This window comes from Bos indicus, chromosome 7 (assembly GCF_029378745.1).
Source record: "Bos indicus isolate NIAB-ARS_2022 breed Sahiwal x Tharparkar chromosome 7, NIAB-ARS_B.indTharparkar_mat_pri_1.0, whole genome shotgun sequence".
In the NCBI taxonomy this organism is placed as follows: domain Eukaryota; kingdom Metazoa; phylum Chordata; class Mammalia; order Artiodactyla; family Bovidae; genus Bos; species Bos indicus.
Window position 1 is genome coordinate 51585344 of NC_091766.1, and position 26152 is coordinate 51611495.

The 26152-nt window shown below is 40.6% G+C and overlaps 1 protein-coding gene across 3 annotated transcripts in view; it reads left to right on the forward strand.

Annotated features, from left to right (window-relative positions):
• Positions 1-1035: 1035 nt before the first annotated feature.
• Positions 1036-26152, forward strand: part of LOC109562119 (protocadherin alpha-13) — a 209897-nt gene continuing 184780 nt past the window's right edge. Inside the window, exon 1 of one of the 3 annotated variants that reach the window (XM_070793724.1) lies at positions 1036-3565. In XM_070793724.1, the coding sequence (XP_070649825.1) occupies positions 1175-3565 (2391 nt within the window). In that variant the 5' untranslated portion in view covers positions 1036-1174. Of the gene's footprint in view, positions 3566-7761; positions 10278-13926; positions 16447-26152 lie in introns of those variants that run through there. The other 2 variants (XM_070793721.1, XM_070793725.1) reach the window with 2 other exon arrangements.

Genomic DNA, 26152 nt, shown 5'->3' on the forward strand with positions numbered 1-26152 from the left:
AATTATTAATTTACAAACATCTGTGAACAGTCCAGAAAGCAAAATTAAATCCCAAAGCAAAAATTAAATATATAAATATATTTTCAATTTATAAAATATAAACTAAAATATCCTTTGATTTCTATGTGCTTTACTTGAAGAAACAGAAAAAAAAATCTGTTATATCCCAAAGAACTGAAAGCAGGGTCTCACAGATATTTTCATGGTGGTGGTGGTTTAGTCGCCAACTTGTGTCTGACTCTTGCGATCCCATGGACAGAGGAGCCTGGCAGGCTACAGTCCATGGGATTCTCCAGGCAAGAATACTGGAGTGGGTTGCCATTTCCTTCTCCAGGGATCTTCCCAACCCAGGAATAGAACCTGGGTCTTCTGCATTGTAGGTGGATTCTTTACCAACTGAGCTACAAGGGAAGCCCATATTTTCATACCCATGCTTATAACAGCACTATTCTCAATAGCTAAAAGGTGGAAGCAACACAGATATCCATGGACAGATGGATGAATGAATAAACAAAATGTGGTATATAAAAAAATCAGAATATTGTTTGGCTTTATAACTAAGGAAATTCATCACATGCTACACATGGATGAACCTTAGTGAAATAATCCAGTCACAACCAAACTGAGATTTCACTTATGTGAGGTACCTAGAGTAGTCAAATTTGTAGAAACAGAAAGTAGAATGGTTCTGAGAGGGATGTAGTATGGTGAAAAAGGGGAGTTGTTTTCTAATGGGTATAGAGATTCATGTTTGCAAGATTAAAGTTCTCAAGATATTTCACAACAATGTGGCTAAAACAAACTAAACTGTATACTTAAAAGTGGATGATATGGTAAATTTTGTTATATATTTTAACACAGTAAAAGGGGGAAGTGATATATTTCAGTTTAAGATAGGTATTTTTCCTAAATGAAAGCTATCAGTAAACTTAGCCTGGACAATTGTTAAAATTTAAATCTACACAATCAACAGTAGAGCCTACATTTTGGCCACATGATGTCGCTGTCTTACCACAGTATATCCTCTAAGAAGAAAAATACCCAGAACCCTATTGTAACTCCAGCGAGGAGAACAATAAGAGAAGCAGCAGGACTTGAGCATAGATTAGAGAACAACATTTAAAATTTTGCACAACACGATATTCTAATTTGATCAACTCACTGAGAATTGGTGATGGTGTCTTCTAAGAGTAGGGGCGTGGAGGTCCGGGATCTGCTTCCGCTGCTTCTGCTCTTAGCTGTAGGCGAGGCCGGGAGCGGCCAGGTCCGCTACTCAGTCCCTGAGGAGGCCAAACACGGCACCTTCGTAGGCCGCATCGCCCAGGATCTGGGACTGGAGCTGGAGGAGCTGGTGCCGCGCTTGTTCCGGGTGGCATCCAAAGGCCACGGGGACCTTCTGGAGGTAAATCTGCAGAACGGCATTTTGTTTGTGAATTCTCGGATCGACCGGGAGGAGCTGTGCGGGAGGAGAGCAGAGTGCAGTATCCACCTGGAGGTGATCGTGGACCGGCCGCTGCAGGTGTTCCATGTGGAGGTGGAGGTGAAGGACATTAATGACAACCCGCCAGTATTTCCAGTGGCGGTAAAGACTATCCGGTTTCACGAATCGAGACTGCTTGACTCACGGTTTCCTCTAGAGGGGGCATTTGATGCAGATATCGGAGTAAACGCTCTTCTCACCTACAAGCTCAGCTCCAGTGAGTTTTTCTTTCTAGATATACAGACAAATGATGAACTAAGTCAGTCTTTGTCTCTTGTGCTGAGGAAATCTCTGGACAGAGAGGAAACTGCTGAAATTAATTTGTTACTAGTGGCTACTGATGGGGGCAAACCTGAGCTCACTGGCACCGTTCAGTTGCTTGTTAAGGTATTAGACGTGAATGACAACGAACCTACTTTTGACCAATCAGTTTACAAAATACAGTTGTTAGAGAACGTGGCAAATGGAACCTTGGTGATTAAATTAAATTCTTCTGATGCAGATGAAGGATCAAATAGTGAGATTGTGTATTCATTTAGCAGTGATGTGTCCCGGGATATAAAGACCAAGTTCAACATAGATCCTAGCTCAGGGGAAATCAGAACTAAGGGACCATTAGATTATGAAGAAGTGAAATTCTATGATATTCATGTCATTGCGTATGACAACGGGACTCCGTCAATGTCTGGGCACTGTAAAATTTCAGTAAAACTTGTGGACATCAATGATAACTCACCAGAAGTCTCAATCACGTCTCTTTCACTACCCATTCGAGAGGATGCTCCACTGGGCAGTGTCATTGCTCTCATCACGGTGGCCGACCGTGACTCCGGTGCCAATGGACAGGTGACCTGCACCCTGATCCCCCAAGACCTCTTCAAACTGGTGTCCACCTTCAAGAATTACTATTCACTCGTGTTGGACAGCGTCTTGGATCGCGAGAGCGTGGCGAACTATGAGGTGGTGGTGACCGCGAGGGACGGGGGCTCACCTCCGTTGTCGGCCACGGCCAGCGTGTCGGTGGAGGTAGCTGACGTGAACGACAACGCGCCCGCGTTTGCGCAGCCCGAGTACACGGTGTTCGTGAAGGAGAACAACCCGCCCGGCCGCCACATCTTCACCGTGTCGGCTCGGGACGCGGACGCGCAGGAGAACGCGCTGGTGTCCTACTCGCTGGTGGAGCGTTGGGTGGGCGAGCGCGCGCTGTCGAGCTACGTGTCGGTGCACGCGGAGAGCGGCAAGGTGTACGCGCTGCAACCGCTGGACCACGAGGAGCTGGAGCTGCTGCAGTTCCAGGTGAGCGCGCGCGACGCGGGCGTGCCGCCCCTAGGCAGCAACGTAACGCTGCAGGTGTTCGTGCTGGACGAGAACGACAACGCGCCTGCGCTGCTGCCACCCGGGCCAGGTGGAGGACCCAGCGCGGTGAGCCAGGTGGTGGCGCGGTCGGTGGGCGCGGGCCGCGTGGTGGCGAAGGTGCGCGCGGTGGACGCGGACTCGGGCTACAACGCGTGGCTGTCGTACGAGCTGCAGCCGGCGGCGGGTGGCGCGAGCACCCTGTTCCGCGTGGGGCTGTACACTGGCGAGATCAGCACGACGCGCGCCCTGGACGAGGCGGACGCGCCGCGCCAGCACCTACTGGTGCTGGTGAAGGACCACGGCGAGCCGGCGCTGACGGCCACGGCCACCGTGCTGCTGTCGCTGGAGGACAGCGGCCAGGCGCCCAAGGCCTCTTCGCGGACGTTGTCTGGCGCCTCTGAAGCGGAGGCCGTTCTGGTGGATGTGAACGTGTATCTGATCATCGCCATCTGCGCGGTGTCCAGCCTGTTGGTGCTCACGCTGCTGCTGTACACGGCGCTGCGGTGCTCGGCGCCGCCCAGCGAGGGCGCGTGCGGGCCCGTGAAGCCCAGGCTGGTGTGCTCCAGCGCTGTGGGGAGCTGGTCTTATTCGCGGGAGAGGCAGCAGAGGGTGTGCTCTGGAGAGGGGCCGCCGAAAACCGACCTCATGGCCTTCAGTCCTAGCCTGCCTCAAGGTCCAGGCTCTGCAGACGAAAGACAACAACTCTCCGAATCAGAACAATTCGGAAAGGTGAGTCTTAACTTTTTCCCCATAATCTCTAAAATTGTTTTATTTCCTTTGTTCTCTATAATTCTATTAGTTATTTTAATTTATAGTTGTTTTTATTTATATCGTTATCCTATTGTGCAATATGTGATATGAATAGAAATCAATTTCTTGCATTGAGAATAAATTACTTAGATGATCTTTTTACATTTTGAAATTTCCATAAATTCCAAAATTATTCCAAAATAATTTTCCAAATTATTCCTTTCACCATGAATAATAGGATTAAAGGAATGAAAAAAATACTTCAGCAAAATTTGAAAACTTACTATTACCTGTAAATTGTTTTTCTTGTATTAAAAAATCACAATTGGGGAAATTTAGAGCATGATTATGGAATATATATTTTCAATTTACATCATTCATCCATTCTGTCAGAATATGTTGGAAATTTCCCAAATTATTCCTTTGATCAAGAATTTGTCTTTATCTGTTTATGTAACAGTTAATATGCTAGTTTTTCTTTCCATGTTTTTAAAAGCAGCCTGAATAAATTTATAATGCCAGGACCTCCAAAGTACATATCATAGGTCATCACAACACATGACATCATTTAGAAATAATTGCTAATCTTACATATGTCTTTCAATAGTAAAAAATAACCCGTTATTTGGAATAAAGACTTCACATTTGCAAAATTCTTAGTTTTAAGCCACAATAGAGAGTTCACTGAGAAAAGAGCTCCCTTTCAACTTTGTTTAATTGAAAAATCATTTTTAAAAGTCACATTGTGGGGTGGCCAGGTAGTGGGACTTTTTCTTCATACAAGTGGAGAATACTATAACCCAGTCTTTATTTAGTGGGATGTTTAGTCAGGCTTAAAGTGTATCACTGGGTTAATATATGTAGACCTCCCACTGTGCAGAGATTGACCACCTCCCTCTGGTGCCACACAGAATGCCTGTGATAACATTTTCCAAGACTGGCAGCAATCATATTCCTATGAAGTTGGAGTTTTCCCAAAAGGTAACATAAGGAAGGGCGCTAGTGATAAAGAACCTGCCTGTCAATGTAGGAGTTTTAAGAGACTCGGGTTGATCCCTGGGCCTGGAGGAGGGCATGGCAACCCACTCCAGTATTCTTGCCTAGAGAATCCCACGGACAGAGGAGCCTGGCAGGCTACAGTCCATAGGGTCTCACAGAGCCAGACACAACTGAAGCAACTTAGCACTGCACACAAGGTAAGGAAAATGTAGTTATTCAATGGAAACTACTATGTTGGGTTAAACACTAAACTTGGTGAGTAAATGTTACATTTGGAAAGGATGTTAAAAACACTTTTTTTTCCAACCAAAGGAAGATGTCTTGGGGTGAAATTACGGTCTTTTACTACTCTTTCGTCCATAGTTATTTGCTTTTCCCCCCTCAAATATATGTGGCTATTGATGATTCATGAAATAACTTCTACTAAGTGATCTTTATGATCACTTGGCTAATAGCTTTAGCCATTTTACAGATAGGCCAGAATATACATTTCTATCTGTTATTAAAGGAATGGAGTTTTGTGGGGGAAATAGTGACCTGCATTTAAGTATAATCTGTTCCTGCAGGAACACCTCAGAGTTGATATACCTCAAAATGCAGGGAGTATATATTTGCTGGGAATCAGAAAAGTTCATCTGAGACTTTACAGAGAAAAACAAATGTCTTGAACAGATGAGGAAAAAGCTCTTTCTTAAGATGAGTCGTCACTACTCATTACTTTCTTGAGACTTGTGTGCAGAAAGTATGAATGGTCAAATGGAATCTCTCCTACCAGCAGTCTAGTCACTATATTCTATTCTAGGTAGATTGTAAGCTTTTATATTATATCCAGGTGTGTCAATATCTCCAGGAATCACAACAGATCATTGTATAAGCTCTTACTAATTTTTATTTTATATTTACATTTTCTTGATTCAGTTGCCAAGAGATGTCTAAGTGAGAGTAGATATTACTCACTAATACTTTATCCACATATTAGCTCAGTTTTCTAAACTCATATAGTTTCTTTACTATTACCTTCATCTCTTAATAATCATTATGGGGTCTACTCTCTTATAAATTCCCCATGGCATTCCATTTTGCAGAGAGTATACTCTTAACTGTCATGAAATGTATAGTATTACAGTAAGCTGTGAAAGGTATCTTACTGATAATGAAGTCCATGATATTTAAAAATTTTAATTTTGCCTCTCATTTTAAAACTAGCTACTGCCTTTAAAGATCCACCAAAGCACCTACTGGCATACTGATAATTATAATTATTTCCTAGATCAATTCTTTTCCAAAATAAGTCTTAAATGTTTACTTCTTTTTCATGAACTAGTATAGCAGAATCAATTAGAAATTATGTGTTTGATATAAACAAATATCATTAATTTAATTTACCTCATATTTTAAAGAAAGTTAATTTAAAACATTCACTTATTCATTAAAACTTAATTGATAATTTATTCTATTCTAAATATGAATAATAAAATATGAGTAAACTGCAATGTTGGTTGCATTCAATGAGTACATGAAAAAACCTGTTATGAGAACTATTCTCGTAATACTTAAATGACTGTTTTTGGTCACACTCCCAGCAGTGGAAGCAAGGAGTCCTAACCACTGGATCAACAAGGAATTCCCTTAAATCGCATGTTCGATTTCATTTAAAAAGAGTCTGATTATAAGCAAAATTTGGGCATACTCTTACCTCTCTAAATTCATTCTCTTCCCATGAATTTTCTCTGTTCAACTTCCAAACGCTCAGAGAATGCACACATCTTACTAACTTCACAGATACATTTAGTATAATTCATGGCCTAGTTTTACATATGTTGAATAAGTGAGTCAGATTCTAAAACTACTTTTCTCTCTTTAATGACTAAACACCAGTTCTTTCAAGTAACAACTTTTTAACAAATTGGAAGCCAGAAATTCATCCAGAGTGAGGATTATTAAAAACACAATTATTTCATATTGGGAACATTTTAGGACATACAGGTAAATTGAAATGTATAAACGGTATAGAGATTTTAAAAATTAATATAAATTTCCCTGGTATGATGTGAATATAACAAATATCCAAATCAAACAATTTGCTGTGTTTTTATGCAGCAAAAATCAAATTTACAAAATAACGGTACTGTAAAATACTGACTTTGGCTTCCCTTGTGGCTCAGCAGTAAAGAATCCGACTGCCAATGCAGGAGATGTGGGTTTGATCCATGTGTCAGAAAGATTATCTAGAGAAGGAAATGGTAATCCACTCCAGTGTTCTTGCCTGAGAAATCCCATGGACAGAGGAGCCTGGTGGACTACAGTTCATAGGGTTGCAAAAGAGTCAGACATGACTTAATGACTTAACAACAACAACAGGACTGATTTGTGAAATCTTTATATAAATAATAGTTGAGACAGCTAACAAAGATGCAGTTGTTGGATAAAGGACACAAGAATGGTTTGTAGACATTCTATAAAGGAAGAAATATGAGTGAACATAATTTATAAATTAACAAATTGCCATAATAATATAGAAGTAAATTGTGTGTGTGTGTGTATATATATACATATATATATATACACACATTTTTATCAGTCTTGCTGTTTGAATGGTTACAAATATCAAAGGCCTGATTTTTATGTAAAATGTAGACTTTGTGGTCAAGTGGTTAAAGTCATGAATCTTGAATTAGATTGAGATCCCACTCAACACCACAAGTCAATATTATTTTTTAAGTTACTAACCTGTACATGTTTCCACTTCAGTGTTTCTAAAAACTGAATCATATTAATACCTACATCAGAAGGTTGTTGTGAGAATTTAATGAGATAACCCTGTTAAAACAAAAGGAATAGTACTTGTCACAGGGGAAATATTTCCAATAGATGTCCATTACTGTTAAAACAATAATCACTGTTTTACTATATTGAACTGTGTGGAATGGACTGGCCTAATCGAAGGTCATGAATTAGTAGAAAAGTTCTAAGCATATATTTTGAAAAAAAAAACATGAAGACTTTGAGGAGTGGGAAGGAAATTAACAAGGAAAAAAATTGAGGTAAGTTCAATGGAAGGAAAAGATAGATTTATTTAATACCTACACATTTAGCCACATGATGTCGCTGTCCACCGCAATGTATTTTACCACAGAAGAAACACAGCATTCATTACGTAGTAAGATGCTGCTTTTCCTCACCATCTGTGAAATACGGGCATGGAATGATTGTTTATGAAATGAAGAATAAGGAACTAAAAGTATTTTCAAAATTTTGATCGTTGCAAAAGCGACCCTATACTTGGAAAACGCTTGCAATGGTACTTTCCTGGAGAGAAGGTCAGGGAGACTGCCGACTACTGCTTTCGGTAATGCTTCTCCTATTCTGGGAGGCCGGGAGCGGCCAGGTCCACTACTGGGTCTCCGAGGAGGCCAAACACGGCACCTTCGTGGGCCGCATCACGCAGGACCTGGGGCTGGAGCTGGAGGAGCTGGTGCCGCGCTTGTTCCGGGTGGCGTCCAAAGACCGCGGGGATCTTCTGGAGGTAAACCTGCAGAATGGTATTTTGTTTGTGAATTCTCGGATCGACAGGGAGGACCTGTGCGGGCCGAGGGCGGAATGCAGCATCCACCTGGAGGTGATCGTGGACCGGCCGCTGCAGGTGTTCCATGTGGAGGTGGAGGTGAAGGACATTAACGACAACCCACCGGTTTTTCCAATGGCAGTAAAAAATTTGTTTATTTATGAATCCCGGCCGCCTGGTTCTCGGATTCCGCTAGAGGGCGCATCAGATGCAGATATCGGAGCTAATTCTTTATTAACTTACAGGCTTAACTCCAATGAATATTTTACCTTGGATGTAAAAAGAAATGATGAGGAAATTAAATCCCTTGGACTTGTGCTGAAAAAACTTTTAAATCGAGAGGACACTCCTGAGCATCACTTACTTATAACTGCAGTTGACGGTGGGAAACCAGAACTCACTGGTACTACTCAACTGAAGATCACCGTTCTAGATGTAAATGACAATGCTCCAGAGTTTGAGAGCACGATCTACAAAGTCAAATTATTTGAAAATGCACCAAATGGTACCCTAGTAGTGACTGTTAACGCCTCTGATTTGGATGAAGGAATAAATAAGGACATTGTGTATTCTTTCAATACAGACACATCAGCAGATACTCTGTCGAAATTCCATTTAGACCCCGTTAATGGATACATCATTGTAAAGGGTGACATAGATTTTGAGTTAACTAAGTTATATGAAATACAGGTAGAGGCAACAGATAAAGGAAATCCCCCAATGGCAGATCACTGCACGGTTCTAGTGGAAATTTTGGACACAAATGATAATGTACCTGAGTTGGTTATCAAATCACTTTCTTTACCTATATTAGAAGATGCTCCAGTCGGCACAGTCATCGCCTTGATCAGCGTGTCGGACCTCGATTCCGGTGCCAATGGGCAGGTGACCTGCTCCTTGACTCATCATGTGCCCTTCAAGCTGGTGTCCACCTTCAAGAATTACTATACATTAGTGTTGGACAGCGTCTTGGATCGCGAGAGCGTGGCGAACTATGAGGTAGTGGTGACTGCGAGGGACGGGGGCTCGCCTTCGCTGTCGGCCATGGCCAGCGTGTCCGTGGAGGTGGCCGACGTGAACGACAACGCGCCCGCGTTCGCGCAGCCAGAGTATACCATGTTCGTGAAAGAGAACAACCCGCCCGGCTGCCACATCTTCACCGTGTCGGCGCGAGACGCGGACGCACAGGAAAACGCGCTGGTGTCCTACTCACTGGTGGAGCGGCGGGTGGGCGAGCGCGCGCTGTCGAGCTACGTGTCGGTGCACGCGGAGAGCGGCAAGGTGTATGCGCTGCAGCCGCTGGACCACGAGGAGCTGGAGCTGCTGCAGTTCCAGGTGAGCGCGCGCGACGCGGGCGTGCCGCCCCTGGGCAGCAACGTGACGCTGCAAGTGTTCGTGCTGGACGAGAACGACAACGCGCCTGCGCTGCTGCCGCCCGGGCCAGGTGGAGGATCCAGCGCGGTGAGCCAGGTGGTGGCGCGGTCGGTGGGCGCGGGCCACGTGGTGGCGAAGGTGCGCGCGGTGGACGCGGACTCGGGCTACAACGCGTGGCTGTCGTACGAGCTGCAGCCGGCGACGAGTGGCGCGAGCACCCCGTTCCGCGTGGGACTGTACACCGGCGAGATCAGCACGACGCGCGCCCTGGACGAGGCGGACGCGCCGCGCCAGCGCCTGCTGGTGCTGGTCAAAGACCACGGCGAGCCGGCGCTGACGGCCACGGCCACCGTGCTGCTGTCGCTGGAGGATAGCGGCCAGGCGCCCATGGCTTCTTCGCGGGCCTTGTCTGGCGCCTCTGAAGCGGAAGCCGTTCTGGTGAATGTGAACGTGTACCTGATCATCGCCATCTGCGCGGTGTCCAGCCTGTTGGTGCTCACGCTGCTGCTGTACACGGCGCTGCGGTGCTCGGCGCCGCCCAGCGAGGGCGCGTGCGGGCCGGTGAAGCCCAGGCTGGTGTGCTCCAGCGCGGTGGGGAGCTGGTCTTACTCACAGGAGAGATGGCAGAGGGTGTGTTCTGGGGAGGGACAGCCCAAGACCGACCTCATGGCCTTCAGTCCTAGTCTTCCACCTGGTCCCATTAGTGGAGACAGAGAAGAGCAGCTGGATGTGGAGACTGATCTTCCTGCCAAAGTGAGTAATTAAAAAAAATCCTTTCAAAGATGTCTTTGTTCTTGATTGACTATTTCTGCTTCTTTGGAAGCATTTTTAACAGTAATTAGTCTTGTTTCTGGCAGTAGACTTTTCCAAGTATTGATTTTGTTGTTAAAATGTTTGAATTTCTTGTGACTAATGAATGATTTTGAACCAAATCAGCAATAAGTTGTGACTACCATATTTGCCAGTGTTTAAAAATCGCTGGAGGATTATTATATTGCTAAAAGTCTGGATAGATAAAATAGATTTTTCCAGGGTATTTTGCATTGTTTACAATATTTAACTTTAACTGTGGTGTACTAATTCCTGTACAATGCTTCAATAGCTAATGATACTTTTCATTTGAAATTTGGAGTAGATGTTAGTCCAAATGTCACTGGCCCATTTAGTTTTTTAAACCTGTTCTCTCCTATAGATCCCCTTTACTCATTTAACTATTTATTTGGATTCTCACTTCCTCTTTCTACTTGAACATGATGTTTTAATTTTTGTGCTCACATTTTGCAATACTGTGTATTGTTCCTAGTTTTCCAACTGGGCAAAAAAGCTAGAATAGTAAATTTATTGCTTTTAGAATTGTATTTTTTCTTCAGTTTCTTACTACTTTTTATTAGAGAGCATTAAGAAATCAACAGGAAGTGAAATTTTAATATTCCCTTTACTATATCATCATTTAGAAAATGTTGCTTTTGGAAGAGTATTATTAGTCTTGTTAAGAACTATTATTTTCTACCTGCACAGTTTTGGAAAAATACTGTACATCTCATTTTAAAGCCATTCTACTAGCAAAACTTATTGTCATTAATCTCTTTTACATAAAATATTAAGGATGCTAATATCCAAAAAGTTCAATGTCATTATTGGTGACCTCCTCTGAATACCAACCCACTAATGTGTGTCATATAGTAAGTACAAAGTTCCAAATAACTGGAAGTAAAATTATTTTCCATTCATACCATTCATTGATATTTGTTCAGTTCTCCTAGTAAATTGGTGGACTCCCATTGATGTTTCTTTGCCACTGGAAACTAAAGCTTAGGCATGTTAATGACTGAAGAATGGGCAAGTATCTCAAACCATTAGAGATAAAAATGAAGACACCAACCTTTCTCATGGGAGGGGAATGTGTTCCCATGAATTCCATTCTAATTGTATGGAATACTTTTCTACACAAGGTATGTACTCTACAACTTTCTACTTCCTTGTTCAAGTTTCATTGGTAAAACCTGGTTAATACTCAATGACATTGTAGGGGCGGCTAACATATAAAACAGAAAATCCTGCATTTTCCCACTTCCATTTCCACTTTCTGGCTCGGTCCTTTGTGACTCCCTGTCCATCAACTGTGAGCCACAGCATGTTCAACCTCAGTTCTCTATTTATTTTATTAGGTATCATTTTCATCCTGTTGTAAATAATAGGGTCATCCAGAGTTCTTGTCTTCCAGGATATGAGACTTCAGTCTTCAAGTTCAGTTCTCCTCTTTAAATTCTTGACTAACATGAGTCTCAGCTAATAAGACATTTTTAAAACTTTTGAATTTTGCCCCTTAGAGATGTGTTGCTACTATACCAGGTAAATACTGAATAGTTCCCAAATATCCTTTCTATTCTCTGCTTTCCTTATCTATTTATTTAATTATTAGCAAAATAGAGTAAATGGTGAAGGATTCTCTTTTACTTTGTTTCAGTGTTTAATACCAATCATTTTGCACAAGTCTACAGGTTGGGTCCTATAACTGAAACTACTTTAGTTTCAGTTTTATGTTTTCAGATTTATGTTTTAATTAAGAAAAAAATGATGGTGGTGAGGAGTCTGGCTTTTCCTAGAATGGGAGCCTAGGGCTATTTTCACTAGATTTAATTTTTTTTTCTTTTTTTGGCTTCACCATGCACATGCTGGGGATCTTAGTTCTCTAACCAGGGATCCAACCCTTGCTCCCTTCAGTGGAAGTGAAGAGTCCTAATGACTGGACTGCCAGGGAAGTCCTAGACTGATGTTTTTTGTCCTAGACAACTATGGAATACACGGCTTATGAACAGAAGAGTCAAAGTTTGAAAATAACTACCATTATGTCCTTCTATATTGGTGTGTGTGTATGTGTGTATGTGTGTGTGCATGTGTGTGTGTGGAGAGTATATTGTGCTGTATTATTTGGGAATGCCTTATTGACCATCAGAACTATTAATGTCTCAAGGATCATTCTTGCTAAGAACTGGAAAGAAAACTAACCTGAAATCCATGTTTTCAATATGGCAATTGAAATATATCTTACATAGAGCAGTGCCTAAGGAAAATATTTCCTTTATCTCTGGAAAGTTATAGAGGTTGCTGAGACATCATATTTTCTTAACTAGCTACATGATCACCTTAATTTAATGCATTTTATTAAGCAATAGAAGAAAACCAAACTATTCTATTCAGTAAATATTCACTAACTACTCAATAAGTATTCTGAATGTTAAAATATTATGGTAAAATATTCTCTTTAAAAGTTTACATTCCAAAAATTTATGATTAGATACATATACCCAAATACCTACAAAAGAGAAATTAATGTAATAAATGGCTAATGGATTGACCTAGATGCTATAGTATAAAAGAAAGTAAAGATGCCTGCCCAATTGGCTTAATCGTGAAAGTCTTTATTGGTCAAGGAAGTTTTAAGTTGTTATATCATGGGGGAAGACTGCTTTTAGAAGAGTTTGGAAATGCTGGATATTACTTAGGCAGAGAATGAAATGAGTATATTTGTTTAGCAAAAAATGTTATTGGAAGCAGGAAATTGTCCACTTTGGCTAGACTATATGAGCACTGTGGGAGAAACAGAAGTTGAAGCATATTAGGTCCTGAAGAACAAGCAAGTGTTTATAAACCATGAGAACCAAAATGAGAATACCAGTGTTGTTCATGGGAGGTGAATGGGTTCCAGGGAATGAAATTATTTGGAATACTTTCCAACACAATGTATACTGCAATATCCTACTTTCCTGTTAAAGTTTCATTGCCCTCAGCCCTTACATTATTTAAGGAAGGCTCTCAATCAAGTGCTCATGGTCTTTGCTTCCTTGTTTGAATATTTTTTGAAATTCCCTTTCAACTACCTATCTTTGAGATCAGAGTTTTCCTAGAGATGTATTCTCTGAAGTCTTCAATAAGCAGAATGTAAAATCCAATGATGAATAGTGTCATCATTAATGACTACCTTTCTTCACTCTCAGGAACACAAAAATGTCACGAATTTTCCTAGTCAACACTTTGCCAACTGTATAAAGTGTTAACTACAGTTGGGTCTCTGTAAATACTTAAAACTTGTATGAAAAAAGTATTTCCACTGAAGTGAAGTCTGCTCCTGTGGTGAAACTCACACTCAGTCAATTAGTAGCGCAAAATGTGTGCTGCAGTAGTGTAAAGTGTGATTCTATTCTCCAAGGGCATTAAAATCCACGGGAAGGCGGAAAGAAAGATGAAGACTTAGCAGTTCATAGTATGGATTTCCAGAATCTGTTACTTACGGTTTTGAGCCACATGATGTCGCTCTGTACCGTAAAATTGATACCATAAAGCAAAAAAAAAAAAAAAAAAAAAAAAGAGAGAGAGAGAGAAAAAGAAAGAAATCACTCCTGTTCTTATGGTAAAGAAGCTACATCCACCACTGAAAAAATGGAGGCTACAATGGCATTGGACTGAACGGTCAGGAGGTAGTGCTTCGTTTGGAAACAAGACTCTCTTCATGACAACAAAACACTGAAGACATGAGATGGAGTTTTCCTGGGGAACTGGCCAGGAATACCGGCGTTTGCTGCTCTCACTTCTGTTCCTCGCAGCCTGGAAGGCTGGGAGCGGCCAGCTCCGCTACTCTGTCCTGGAAGAGGCCAAACACGGCACCTTTGTGGGCCGAATCGCTCAGGACCTGGGATTGGAGCTGGCGGAACTGGTGCCGCGCCTGTTTCGTGTGTCATCCAAAGGCCGCGGGGACCTTCTGGAGGTAAATCTGCAGAATGGCATTTTGTTTGTGAATTCTCGGATCGACCGGGAGGAGCTGTGCGGGCAGAGTGCGGAGTGCAGCATCCACCTGGAGGTGATCGTGGACCGGCCGCTGCAGGTGTTCCATGTGGAGGTGGAGGTGAAGGACATTAACGACAATCCTCCAGTGTTCCCAGGAACACAAAAGATTCTGTTTATGGCTGAATCCAGGCCGCTTGACTCTCGGTTTCCGCTAGAGGGCGCCTCTGATGCAGACATTGGGGCCAACGCTCTGCTGACATACAGGCTGAGTCCCAATGAATATTTCTCGCTGGAAAAACCGTCCGATGAAGAGCGGGTAAAACGTCTTGGGCTGGTATTAAGGAGACCTTTAGACAGAGAAGAAGCTCCGGAGATTTTTTTAGTCCTTACCGCCTCTGATGGCGGCAAACCTGAGCTGACTGGCACTGTTCAGTTACTCGTCAGAGTGCTGGACGCCAACGACAACGCCCCGACTTTCGACAGAACACTCTATGAAGTGAAATTACTAGAAAACGTTCCTAACGGAACGTTGGTAATTAAACTTAACGCCTCAGATTTAGACGAAGGCTTGAATGGGAATATTATTTATTCATTCTCAGCTGATATTTTACCCATTGTGAAATCCAAATTCTACATGGATCCAATTACTGGAGAAATTATGGTAAAGGGATATATTGATTTTGAAGAAACCAAATCCTATGAAATTCTTGTAGAGGGCATTGATAAGGGGCAGCCGCCACTTTCTGGCCATTGTACAGTTATGGTGGAAGTTGAAGACACCAATGATAATGCCCCAGTAATGGAATTCAAATTCTTGTCACTCCCAATTAGGGAAGACGCTCCACTGGGCACCGTCATTGCCTTGATAAGTTTGTCTGACCTCGACTCCAGTGTCAATGGGCAGGTGACCTGTAGACTATCGCCCCACGTCCCTTTCAGGCTGGTGTCCACCTTCAAGAACTACTATTCACTCGTTTTGGACAGCACCTTGGATCGCGAGAAAGTGTCCGTCTATAAATTGGTGGTGACCGCTCAAGACGGGGGGTCGCCTTCCTTGTCCACCACAGCCAGTGTGTCCGTGGAGGTGGCCGACGTGAACGACAATGCACCCGCGTTCACGCAGCCCGAGTACACGGTGTTCGTGAAGGAGAACAACCCTCCAGGCTGCCACATCTTCACCGTGTCTGCGCGAGACGCGGACGCGCAGGAAAACGCGCTGGTGTCCTACTCGCTGGTGGAGCGGCGGGTGGGCGAGCGTGAGCTGTCCAGCTATCTGTCGGTGCACGCGGAGAGCGGCAAGGTGTATGCGCTGCAGCCTCTGGACCACGAGGAGCTGGAGCTGCTGCAGTTCCAGGTGAGCGCGCGCGACGCGGGCGTGCCGCCCCTGGGCAGCAACGTGACGCTGCAAGTGTTCGTGCTGGACGAGAACGACAACGCGCCCGCGCTGCTGCCGCCCGGGCCAAGCGGAGGATCCAGCGCGGTGAGCCAGGTGGTGGCGCGGTCGGTGGGCGCGGGCCACGTGGTGGCGAAGGTGCGCGCGGTGGACGCGGACTCGGGCTACAACGCGTGGCTGTCGTACGAGCTGCAGCCGGCGGGGGATGGCGCACGCAGCCTATTCCGCGTGGGGCTGTACACCGGCGAGATCAGCACGACGCGCGCCCTGGACGAGGCGGACGCGCCGCGCCAGCGCCTGCTGGTGCTGGTCAAAGACCACGGCGAGCCGGCGCTGACGGCCACGGCCACCGTGCTGCTGTCGCTGGAGGACAGCGGCCAGGCGCCCAAGGCCTCTTCGCGGGCATTGTCTGGCGCGGCTGAAGCGGAGGCAGTTCTGGTGGATGTGAACGTGTATCTGATCATCGCCATCTGCGCGGTGTCCAGCCTGTTGGTGCTCACGCTGCTGCTGTACACGGCGCTGCGGTGCTCGGCGCCGCCCAGCGAGGGCGCGTGCGGGCCGGTGAAGCCCAGGCTGGTGTGCTCCAGCGCGGTGGGGAGCTGGTCTTACTCTCAGGAGAGGCGGCAGAGGGTGTGCTCTGAGGAGGGGCCGCCCAAGACCGACCTCATGGCCTTCAGTCCCAGTGTTCCGGACTCTGGGGACAGGGAAGATCAGCAGCCAGCAACTGTGGATTCTCTTTCAAAGGTTAGTTTATAAATATCCTTATTTACTGTGAAGTCTGGGTATTCTTTAATTCTGTCAATTTCTTCTTAAAAACTTTCTCAAAACTAAATTTCTCTGAACTAAATTTGTTTACTTTTTCATCCCCTTTTAAACTAAAACCTTTTAGAGGAATAGGACACCAAGACAATACATGTTGTTTTGTTTTTAATATTCATTATTCAATGCATATTTATATAACTAGGGTTATAAATTTTGTGACTTATATCTTCATTTTCAGTTGTAATCAACTTTTAGAAAGCATTTTCTTGTTATTTGCCTATAAATCATTGAAAAGTACACAGAATACTACAGCTTAATCAACTATTTGAAAGTGAAAACTGTTACCTTCACTCCAGAAGACACTCAAATGTACCTCCCAAATATCTTTTCCCTCTTCCCCCCATATGTAGCCACAGCTTTAATTTTATAGCTGATTAATTTTTACTTCTTGAATTTTTCTAAATGGAATTGCACAAAATGTGTTGTATGTGTGCTTGTGTTTCTGTGTTCATATTTATCATTCACTATTCTGTGAAGTCATCCATATTGCCTTAAGTACTTGGAGTTAATTTATTATCTCTAATAGTTTTTTTCTTTCTTTAGTATGTTTTAGGAATAGGGTATGTGTTACTCTGTTGAGAATTTCACATTGTTTCTCTTTGTATCTATTTTACCTAATGCTGCCATCAGTATATTTGTAAAATTTTCAATGCCTATTTACAAACTTTTCTGTATTATTTAGCTAAGATGGAGATTAGTGGAACATAGGCTCTGTACTTATCTTCTCCTTTAATTGATTAGTTAAGTTGCTCAATCATGTCTGACTCTTTGTGACCCCCATGGACTACAGCAAGCCAGACTTCCCTGTCCTTCACCAGGTCCCAGAGCTTGCTCAAACTCATATCCATTGAGTTGGTGATGCCATCCAACCAGCTCATCATCTGTCTTCCCCTTCTCCTCCTGCCCTCAATCTTTCCCAGCATCAGGGTCTTTTCAAATGAGTCAGCTCTTCGCATCAGGTGGCTAAAGTATTGGAGTTTCAGCTTCAGCATCAGGACTGAATATTCAGGACTGATTTCCTTTAGGATTGATTGGTTTGATATCCTTGCAGTCCAAGGGACTCTCAAGAGTCTTCTCCAACACCACAGTTAAAAAGCATCAATTCTTCCGTGCTCAGCTTTCTTTATAGTCCAATTCTCACATCCATACATGACCACTGGAAAAACCATAGCTTTGATTAGACGGACCTTTGTTGGCAGGGTAGTGTCTTTGCTTTTTAATATGCTCACCAGGTTGGTCATAGATTTTCTTCCAAGGAGCAAGCGACTTTTAATTTCATGGCTGCAGTCACCATATGCGGTGATTTTGGAGCACCCCAAAATAAAGTCTCTCACTGTTTCTATTGTTTCCCCATCTATTTGCCATGAAGTGATGGGACCAGATGCCATGATCTCAGTTTTCTGAATGTTGAGTTTTAAGCCAACTTTTTCACTTTGATCTTTCACTTTCATCAACAGGCTCTTGAGTTCTTCTTTGCTTTCTGCCATAAGGGTGGTGTCATCTGCGTGTCTGAGGTTATTGATATTTCTCCTGGCAATCTTGATTCCAGCTTGTACTTCATCCAGCCTGGCATTTCGCATGATGTACTCTGCATATAAGTTAAATAAGCAGGGTGACAATATACAATGTTGACGTACTCCTTTCCCAATTTGGAACGAGTCTGTTGTTCCATGTCTGTTTCTATCTGTTGCTTCTTGACTTGCATACAGATTTCTCAGGAGGCAGGTCAGGTGATCTGTTTTTCTCATCTCTTTAAGAACTTTCCACATTTTGTTGTGACCACATAATCAAAGGCTTTGGCGTAGTCAATAAAGCAGAAATAAATGTTTTTCTGGAACTCTTGCTTTTTCTGTGATCCAACGGATGTTGGCAATTTGATCTCTGTTTCCTCTGCCTTTTCTAAATCCAGCTTGAACATCTGGAAGTTCATGGTTCACATACTGTTGAAGCCTGGCTTGAAGAATTTTGAGCATTACTTTGCTAGTGTGGGAGATGAGTGTAATTGTATGGTAGTTTGAACATTCTTTGGCATTGCCTTTCTTTGGGATTGGAATGAAAACTGACCTTTTCCAGTCCTGTGACCACTGCTGAGTTTTCCAAATTTGCTGGCATATTGAGTGCAGCACTTTCACAGCATCATCTTTTAGTATTTGAAATAGGTCAGCTGGAATTCCATCACCTCCAGTAGCTTTGTTTGTAGTGATGCTTCCTAAGGCCCACTTGACTTCACATTCCAGGATGCCTGGCTCTAAGTGAGTGGTCACACCATCGTGGTTATCTGGGTCATGAAGATCTTTTTTGTATAGTTCTTCTGTATATCCTTGCCACCTCTTCTTAATCTCTTCTGCTTCTGTTTAGGTCCATACCATTTCTGTCCTTTATTGTACCCTTGGTATCACTAATTGATAGTGTCAATCAATTGGTATCTTTAATTGATGTCAATTCCCCAAATGCTTTTACCTGTTCACACTTTTGCTAGTTCTGTATGAGTTTCAGTTGCTCGTCATCATCTGGAAAACTTGGCATTGTTAATTTACATTGTTGCCATTTTGCTAGATGTGCTTATGTTTCCCAATTTGTAATTGAGGTTGAGCACATTTTTGTATTATTATTGGCCATTTTAATATCCTATTCTGTGCAATAACTGTTCAAGTCTTCTGCCTATTTTCCTATTCTGTTATATTCTTCTACTGTTTTTTAAATTAATTTTTTGCTGTACCGGGTTTTCATTGGTGCACCTAGGGTTTCTGGTGAGGGGGGCTACTCTCTAGTTGTAGTGTATGAGCTTCTCATTGTACTGGCTTCTCTTGCTGGAGAGTAAAGCCCTAGAGCACTAGGGCTTCAGTAGTTGCGGTACACGGGCTTATTTGCCCTGTGTCATGTAGAATCTTCCTGGACCAGAGATCCAACTCACATCCCCTGCATTGGCAGGCAGACTTTCAACTCTGGACTACCAAGGAAGTTCCTTCTACTTCTTTGTGAAAAGTTTTATGTTCTGGATATGACCCCTTTCTTGATTTTCTGCATTGTTCCACACTGTGACTTGTCTTTTCATTCTTTTGTCATTTGGTGAATAGAAATTTTCATTTTAGTTAAGTTCAACTTATCATTTTTTTCTTCTTGATTCTATCCTCTGAAGATAATTTCTTGTGTCTTTTGTTTTCTTGTTCACGTTCATATGCAATTAATTTTAATTTTTTGTCTTTGCTGAGACCCAAGGATCAAGCTTAACTTTTACCAAACATGTTCAGCTGAGGCAAGACCATTAAAAATAATTAGTTCCACAGTTGTTCCTTATATAACCATAGTCTTTTTGCTTTTGTTTTTCTAATCAATTTGACTGTTTTTTCCATTAATGTCATGCTGTCTCTTTAATTCAACCTAGATTTGTATATTAATTCCATAAAAACAACTTGGTGAGGTATTGATTTGAATTGTATTGTATCTATTGAGATAATAGATAATTATCCTGATAATTTTGTCAGGATAATTAGCTATGTTAGCCTGATAATTCTGTATTGAGTTCTGGGCATTGTACATGAAACCAGCTGACATCTTTACAATCATGAGACATTCACTTCATGAGCATGCTCTGTTTATCTAAATAACCTACAATGGTTCTTAATATTTTATAATTTCCTGTGTAGAGGTCCTATTCATCTTTCATAAGATTTATTCTTAGATAATTGCCATTTGTTATCATAATAAATATCAGCTCTAAGTTTAAATTATTTTCTTTAATCATGGTACATATGAGGAAATTCCCTGGTGGTCTAGTGGTTAGGACTCTGTGCTTTCCTTCCTGAGGGCCCAGATCCCTGGTTGGGGAACTAAAGAAGAAATTATTTTATATTTTTTTTAGTGGTGGTAAAGAATTCTCTAATATTTGGTATATGAGAAATATGCTTATTTTGCCAGCACTTCTGAAAAATAGTTTTGTTGAGTATCAAGTTCTGAGTTGTAACTTATTTCCCCCCACCCCATTGCTTTTAAGATGACATTCCATAGTCTTTTGAGAAGACAGCTGTCAAGTTTATTGTTCAGGTAGTAAAACCTTTTTTCCCCTGTCCAGCTGGTTTGTAAAATTTTTCTTTATTTTTTACTTTCAAGGGCTTTATGTTCAGTTTTAGTTTTCTTTGATTTTTATCTTGTTTGCAGTTTTTAAAGCTTCTTGAATATGTGGTTTGATGTCTTTCATCAGTATAGGAAAAATTCCAGCAGTCTGCCTTCGAATATTCCTTCTGCCTCATGTTTTTCTCTCTTTCTCTTCTTTAAGTCAAGGAATAGGTGTGTTAAATCTTTTCACCATATCTCTTGTATCTTCTATGCCCCCGTCTATTTTTTCAGCATCATTTTTGCTATTACCTGAAGGATATTTTTATTCTGACCAATCTTATACTATAGCAAATTCCTCTTCTTATTAAGTCATCAATTGAATCTAAACATTGATTATTATCTTTCTGGTGAAATAATTTATTATGTATTTATTTTGGTACCTTAATTACAGTTTATTTATGGTCTGTCATATCAGTGTAATAATTGGATCATCTGTGTGTGGGTTTTATTGTTCATTTTTTCTCATGATTCTCTTTATTGGTAAGCCTGATAATTTTGTATTGAGTTCTGGGTATTGTACATGAGAAGCTGTAACTATTCTAGATGTAGTTATATTACTCTATAGATGGATAAAGAGTTTATAAATACCTGATAGATATGCATTTAGAAATTTATGGAAAAGTCTGAATTGAGGTAATATTTTATATCTTTTCCTTTTTTATCTACTACAATGATGTCTGTTATTACAAATCTTCTGAAGATTTTATTTTTATCTCTTCTACTTAACCCAAGGTCTATTTTGTAGTCTCATACAAAGTTAGTAGAATAAGGGTTTTGTACTTTATTTTAACCCTTTTTCTGTCCTCCTTTCCTCTTTCCTTTGTTCCTAAGACCCAAGCGTACTGAATTTTTTTATTTTTTGCTGTTTAGTTTCCCTCCTCCTTTCTCATCCTGGATATTTACTAATGCTCTAATAATCTTGCATCTCATCACGTTTCCACTCACTTGACCTGGAATTTTAAAAGATATGACCTCAGAGATTGTAATTTCTTTCAATTTAATAAAGACTGAATTGTGGCCTGGAGACACACAAAAAAATTGGGGCCACATGAATATTAATATGAATGTATAGAATAGAACCAAAAGTGCTTAAATTTAGCTCATTGTCTCTTTCCACTTTTAAATGAGCTCATTTGGGAAAAATGAAGGCAATAGGATTGTGAGTAAAAACTATGCTTAATTTAGCTTCCTTATTCCCTCATAGGTACTTTAAAATTTACTCTCAGGTCTCCTCAGAATGTGTATATAACATAAATATTTTAGCACAATATTTTGTTGGGAGGTTGAACCATTACAAAAGTAATGTAAAAATATGTACCATATGCATATTATGTGAGGTAACTGGATAAATTATTTTCTACATATAATTAAACTTTTTGTTCATATTTGATGCAGGAGGATGAACTGTTTACAAACCTTTAAAAGATTGCTTCAGTTTCACCTGTTATATCTCAACAGTGTGGTAGACTTACATAATTTTCTACACATAGGTGAGAAATATAGCTTATTAAAATTTTATTCTGGAGTTTTGTAGGAAATGAAAGTCATCTAGACTCCAGTACTAAATTAAATTTTCTAGTGTACTGTTTTCCTGAATGTTCCTCAGTAAATTAAGCAGAGATACCTCAAAATACTATTTGGTTTCCTTAATCTAAATTCATTGTCAGGAAAGGAGTCTTAGTTTTGCCATGGGGCATACATAAGTATAACTGAAAATTTTCCAGAAACTATGTAGTAATAAGCTATAATATTTAATTGAAAGAATGGATTGGAAAAAGATTTAAAGAATTTCCTCTACTTATAGATTTCATGGAATTACAAGTAAAGAGACTACACTTGTTGAAAAAATAACCTCCAAAACAAGAGTTGAGCAATGAAAGACAAATGCAAAGGATAATTTTAAAACTCTGCAATCTAAAAGATATGAAGACAGTTCAAAAGCCAAGAGGCTTATTTTCTCTTGTATATATTTATGTGAAAAAATTACAAGCTGAAAGAAGCATATGATACTATTGATGGCATTTTCTCCATTAAGTATATTTTTTAAAGTTTTAAATATTTACTGAAAATATTCTGTAAAATACTATGCATACATTGTTAATATCACACTATCAGTTGGCTTTCAAATACTTAATATTTACTTTTCTCAACAGTAAATTTTTAATTGTAATTTTGTAGATCCACATCAATCATGGTTTCATAATAGAAGGTGAATCAACATTAACTGATGATATTTTCAACTCAGATATTATAATTTTTTCTTATTATATATTAAAATACTTTAAATTATCCTTGTAAGTGACTCTTAGATAAATAGCTCTGAAATTTGATTACTGTTTAGCTTTTTTAGTGTTTGGATGTTCTGAATGCTAAGAAATCTTTCAAAAACTAAAGGAAATGATAAGTGTACTCTTAAAGATTGTATCAGAAACAAAGTCAGTAACATTATCTGATGTCCTTACATTACTGTTTTGAATACTGAGAAGCAAGTTAATTTCAATTGACTTTGTATTTTCTAGTAATCTTATTTCTTTCCAAGCTAGTTTTTATAGTATCACTTTTCCATATTTGCTTTATACATGGACACATAATACATCTAATTCCACATATGACTTATACCATCATTAAAAAATGTGTTTGGAGTTTATGCTTTACATGTAAAGCATTAAGTAATAGAATTATTGATTTCTTGGCCCCTCTTATATTCACAAGCAAAGATGATTTTTTAATATTTAAGGAGTATAAGCATCTGAATGCAGAGTTCCAAAGAATAACAAGGAGAGATAAAAAAGCCTTCCTCAGCAATCAATGCAAAGAAATAGAGGAAAACAACAGAATGGGAAAGACTAGAGATCTCTTCAAGAAAATTAGAGATACCAAGGGAACATTTCATGCAAAGATGGGCTCAATAAAGGACAGAAATTCTATGGACGTAACAGAAGCAGAAGATATTAAGAAGAGGTGGCAAGAATACACAGAAGAACTGTACAAAAACATCTTCATGACCCAGATAATCATGATGGTGTGATCATTCACCTAAACCCAGGCATCCTGGAATGTCAAGTCAAGTGGGCCTTAGGAAGCATTACTACGGACAAAGCTAGTGGAGGTGATGGAATTCCAGGTGAGCTATTTCAAATCCTGAAAGATGATGCTGTGAAAGTGCTACACTCAATATGCCAGCAAATTTGGAAAACTCAGCAGTGGCCACAGGACTGGAAAAGGTCAGTTTTCATTCCAATCCCAAAGAAAGGCAATACCAAAGAATGCTCAAACTACCACACAATTGCACTCATCTCACACACTAGTAAAGTAATGCTCAAAATTCTCCAAACCAGTATTCAGCAATACATGAATCATGAACTTCCAAATGTTCAAGCTGGATTTAGAAAAGGCAGAGGAACCAGAGATCAAATTGCCAACATCCGCTGGATCATCGAAAAAGCAATAGAGTTCCAGAAAAACATCTATTTCTGCTTTATTGACTATGCCAAAGCCTTTGACTGTGTGGATCACAATAAACTGTGGAAAATTCTGAAAGAGATGGGAATACCAGACCACCTGACTTGCCTCTTGAGAAACCGATATGCAGGTCAGGAAGCAACAGTTAGAACTGGATGGAACAACAGACTGGTTCCAAATAGGAAAAGGAGTACATCAAGGCTATATGTTGTCACCTTGCTTATTTAACTTATATGCAGAATACATCATGAGAAACGCTGGGCTGGAAGAAGCACAAGCTGGAATTAAGATTGCTGGGAGAAATATCAATAATATCAGATATGCAGATGACACCACTTTTATGGCAGAAAGTGAGGAGGAACTAAAGAGCCTCTTGATGACAGTGAAAGAGGAGAGTGAAAAAGTTGGCTTAAAACTCAACATTCAGAAAACGAAGATCATGGCATCCAGTCCCATCACTTCATGGGAAATAGATGGGGAAACAGTGGAAACAGTGTCAGACTTTATTTTTCTGGGCTCCAAAATCACTGCAAATTGTGATTGCCTCCATGAAATTAAAAGACGCTTACTCCTTGGAAGGAAAGTTATGGCCAACCTAGACAGCATATTAAAAAGCAGAGACATTACTTGGCCAACAAAGGTCCGGGCTTTTCAAGGTCTAGTCAAGGCTATGGTTTTTCCAGTGGTCATGTGTGGATGTTAGAGTTGGACTGTGAAGAAAGCTGAGCGCCGAAGAATTGATGCTTTTGAACTGTGGTGTTGGAGAAGACTCTTGAGAGTCCCTTGGACTGCAAGGAGATCCAACCAGTCCATCCTAAAGATCAGTCCTGGGTGTTCATTGGAAGGACTGATGCTGAAGCTGAAACTCCAGTACTCTGGCCACCTCATGCAAAGAGTTGACTCATTGGAAAAGCCCCTGATGCTAGGAGGGATCGGGGGCAGGAAGAGAAGGGGACGACAGAGGATGAGATGGCTGGATGGCATCATCGACTCAATGGACATGAGTTTGGGTGAACTCTGGGAGTTGGTAGTGGACAGGGAGGCCTGATGTGCTGTGATTCATGGGGTCGCAAAGAGTTGGACACAACTGAGCGACTGAACTGAACTGAGGGAGTATATACTTAAGTAGAATGTTAAACTTTTTTAAGAGGAAAAGTAGGTTTGTTTTATATTGGCCATATTTATTAAGTGAAGTCCAAGTCCGTGTAGCAAATAAAATGGAGCAGTAGAATGAGATGAAATTAACAGAGTTAACTTGTTAATAATGTGATTTCTTTCCATGTTTCAATTTTTACTGGAACTCAAATATTTTATAGAATAATATATCTCACAAACAACATTAGGATTTTGATTTGCTACATAAAAGAAAATATATGTGCTTTCACAATTTATATCAATCTGATTTATCAGTAATAGCAACTTGAAGAAATGCTTGTCTGTATGCTGTCCTGTGCTAGATGTATTAAGTTGCAAATAGTGTCATGTCCACATTACAGTTTTTGAGTTAACACTAAAAGTAAGTAGGTAATATAAAGAAAAAGGAAATCAATAAATTTTCATCAATTTGAAAATCAGACTTCCAAATGGAATGCAGATACGAATTCTATTCACATAGCTTGTTACTTTGAAAATAACATTACAAAAGCCAATATTAAATATTGCAAATAGGAATATAAACTTGTTTTATGAGTGATATAAAGACTAATATACAAACATCCCATCAAAATAGTAGAGAAAAAAATAGGTAATTTTAGTAAGTAATATTTAAATACAGAAAGATATAAAAAATCTAAAACTTTTAAAGTCCATTAGGAACTATACAAACCCTAAATATACAGAATAGGCCAATACAAATCATTCTAGTAAAGATTGGGTGTCACAACTTGAGTAGTATTGATCCTGCAGTATTTTACTTAAATTTGATACATTTTATTAAAAATTTAATTATATATTTGATTAGAGATAAGGAATATAATGAGACGTTGAAACTGGGAAATATTTAACGAATGTAATGTAAATAAAGCATAACAAAGTAAAATAACTCCCCTTT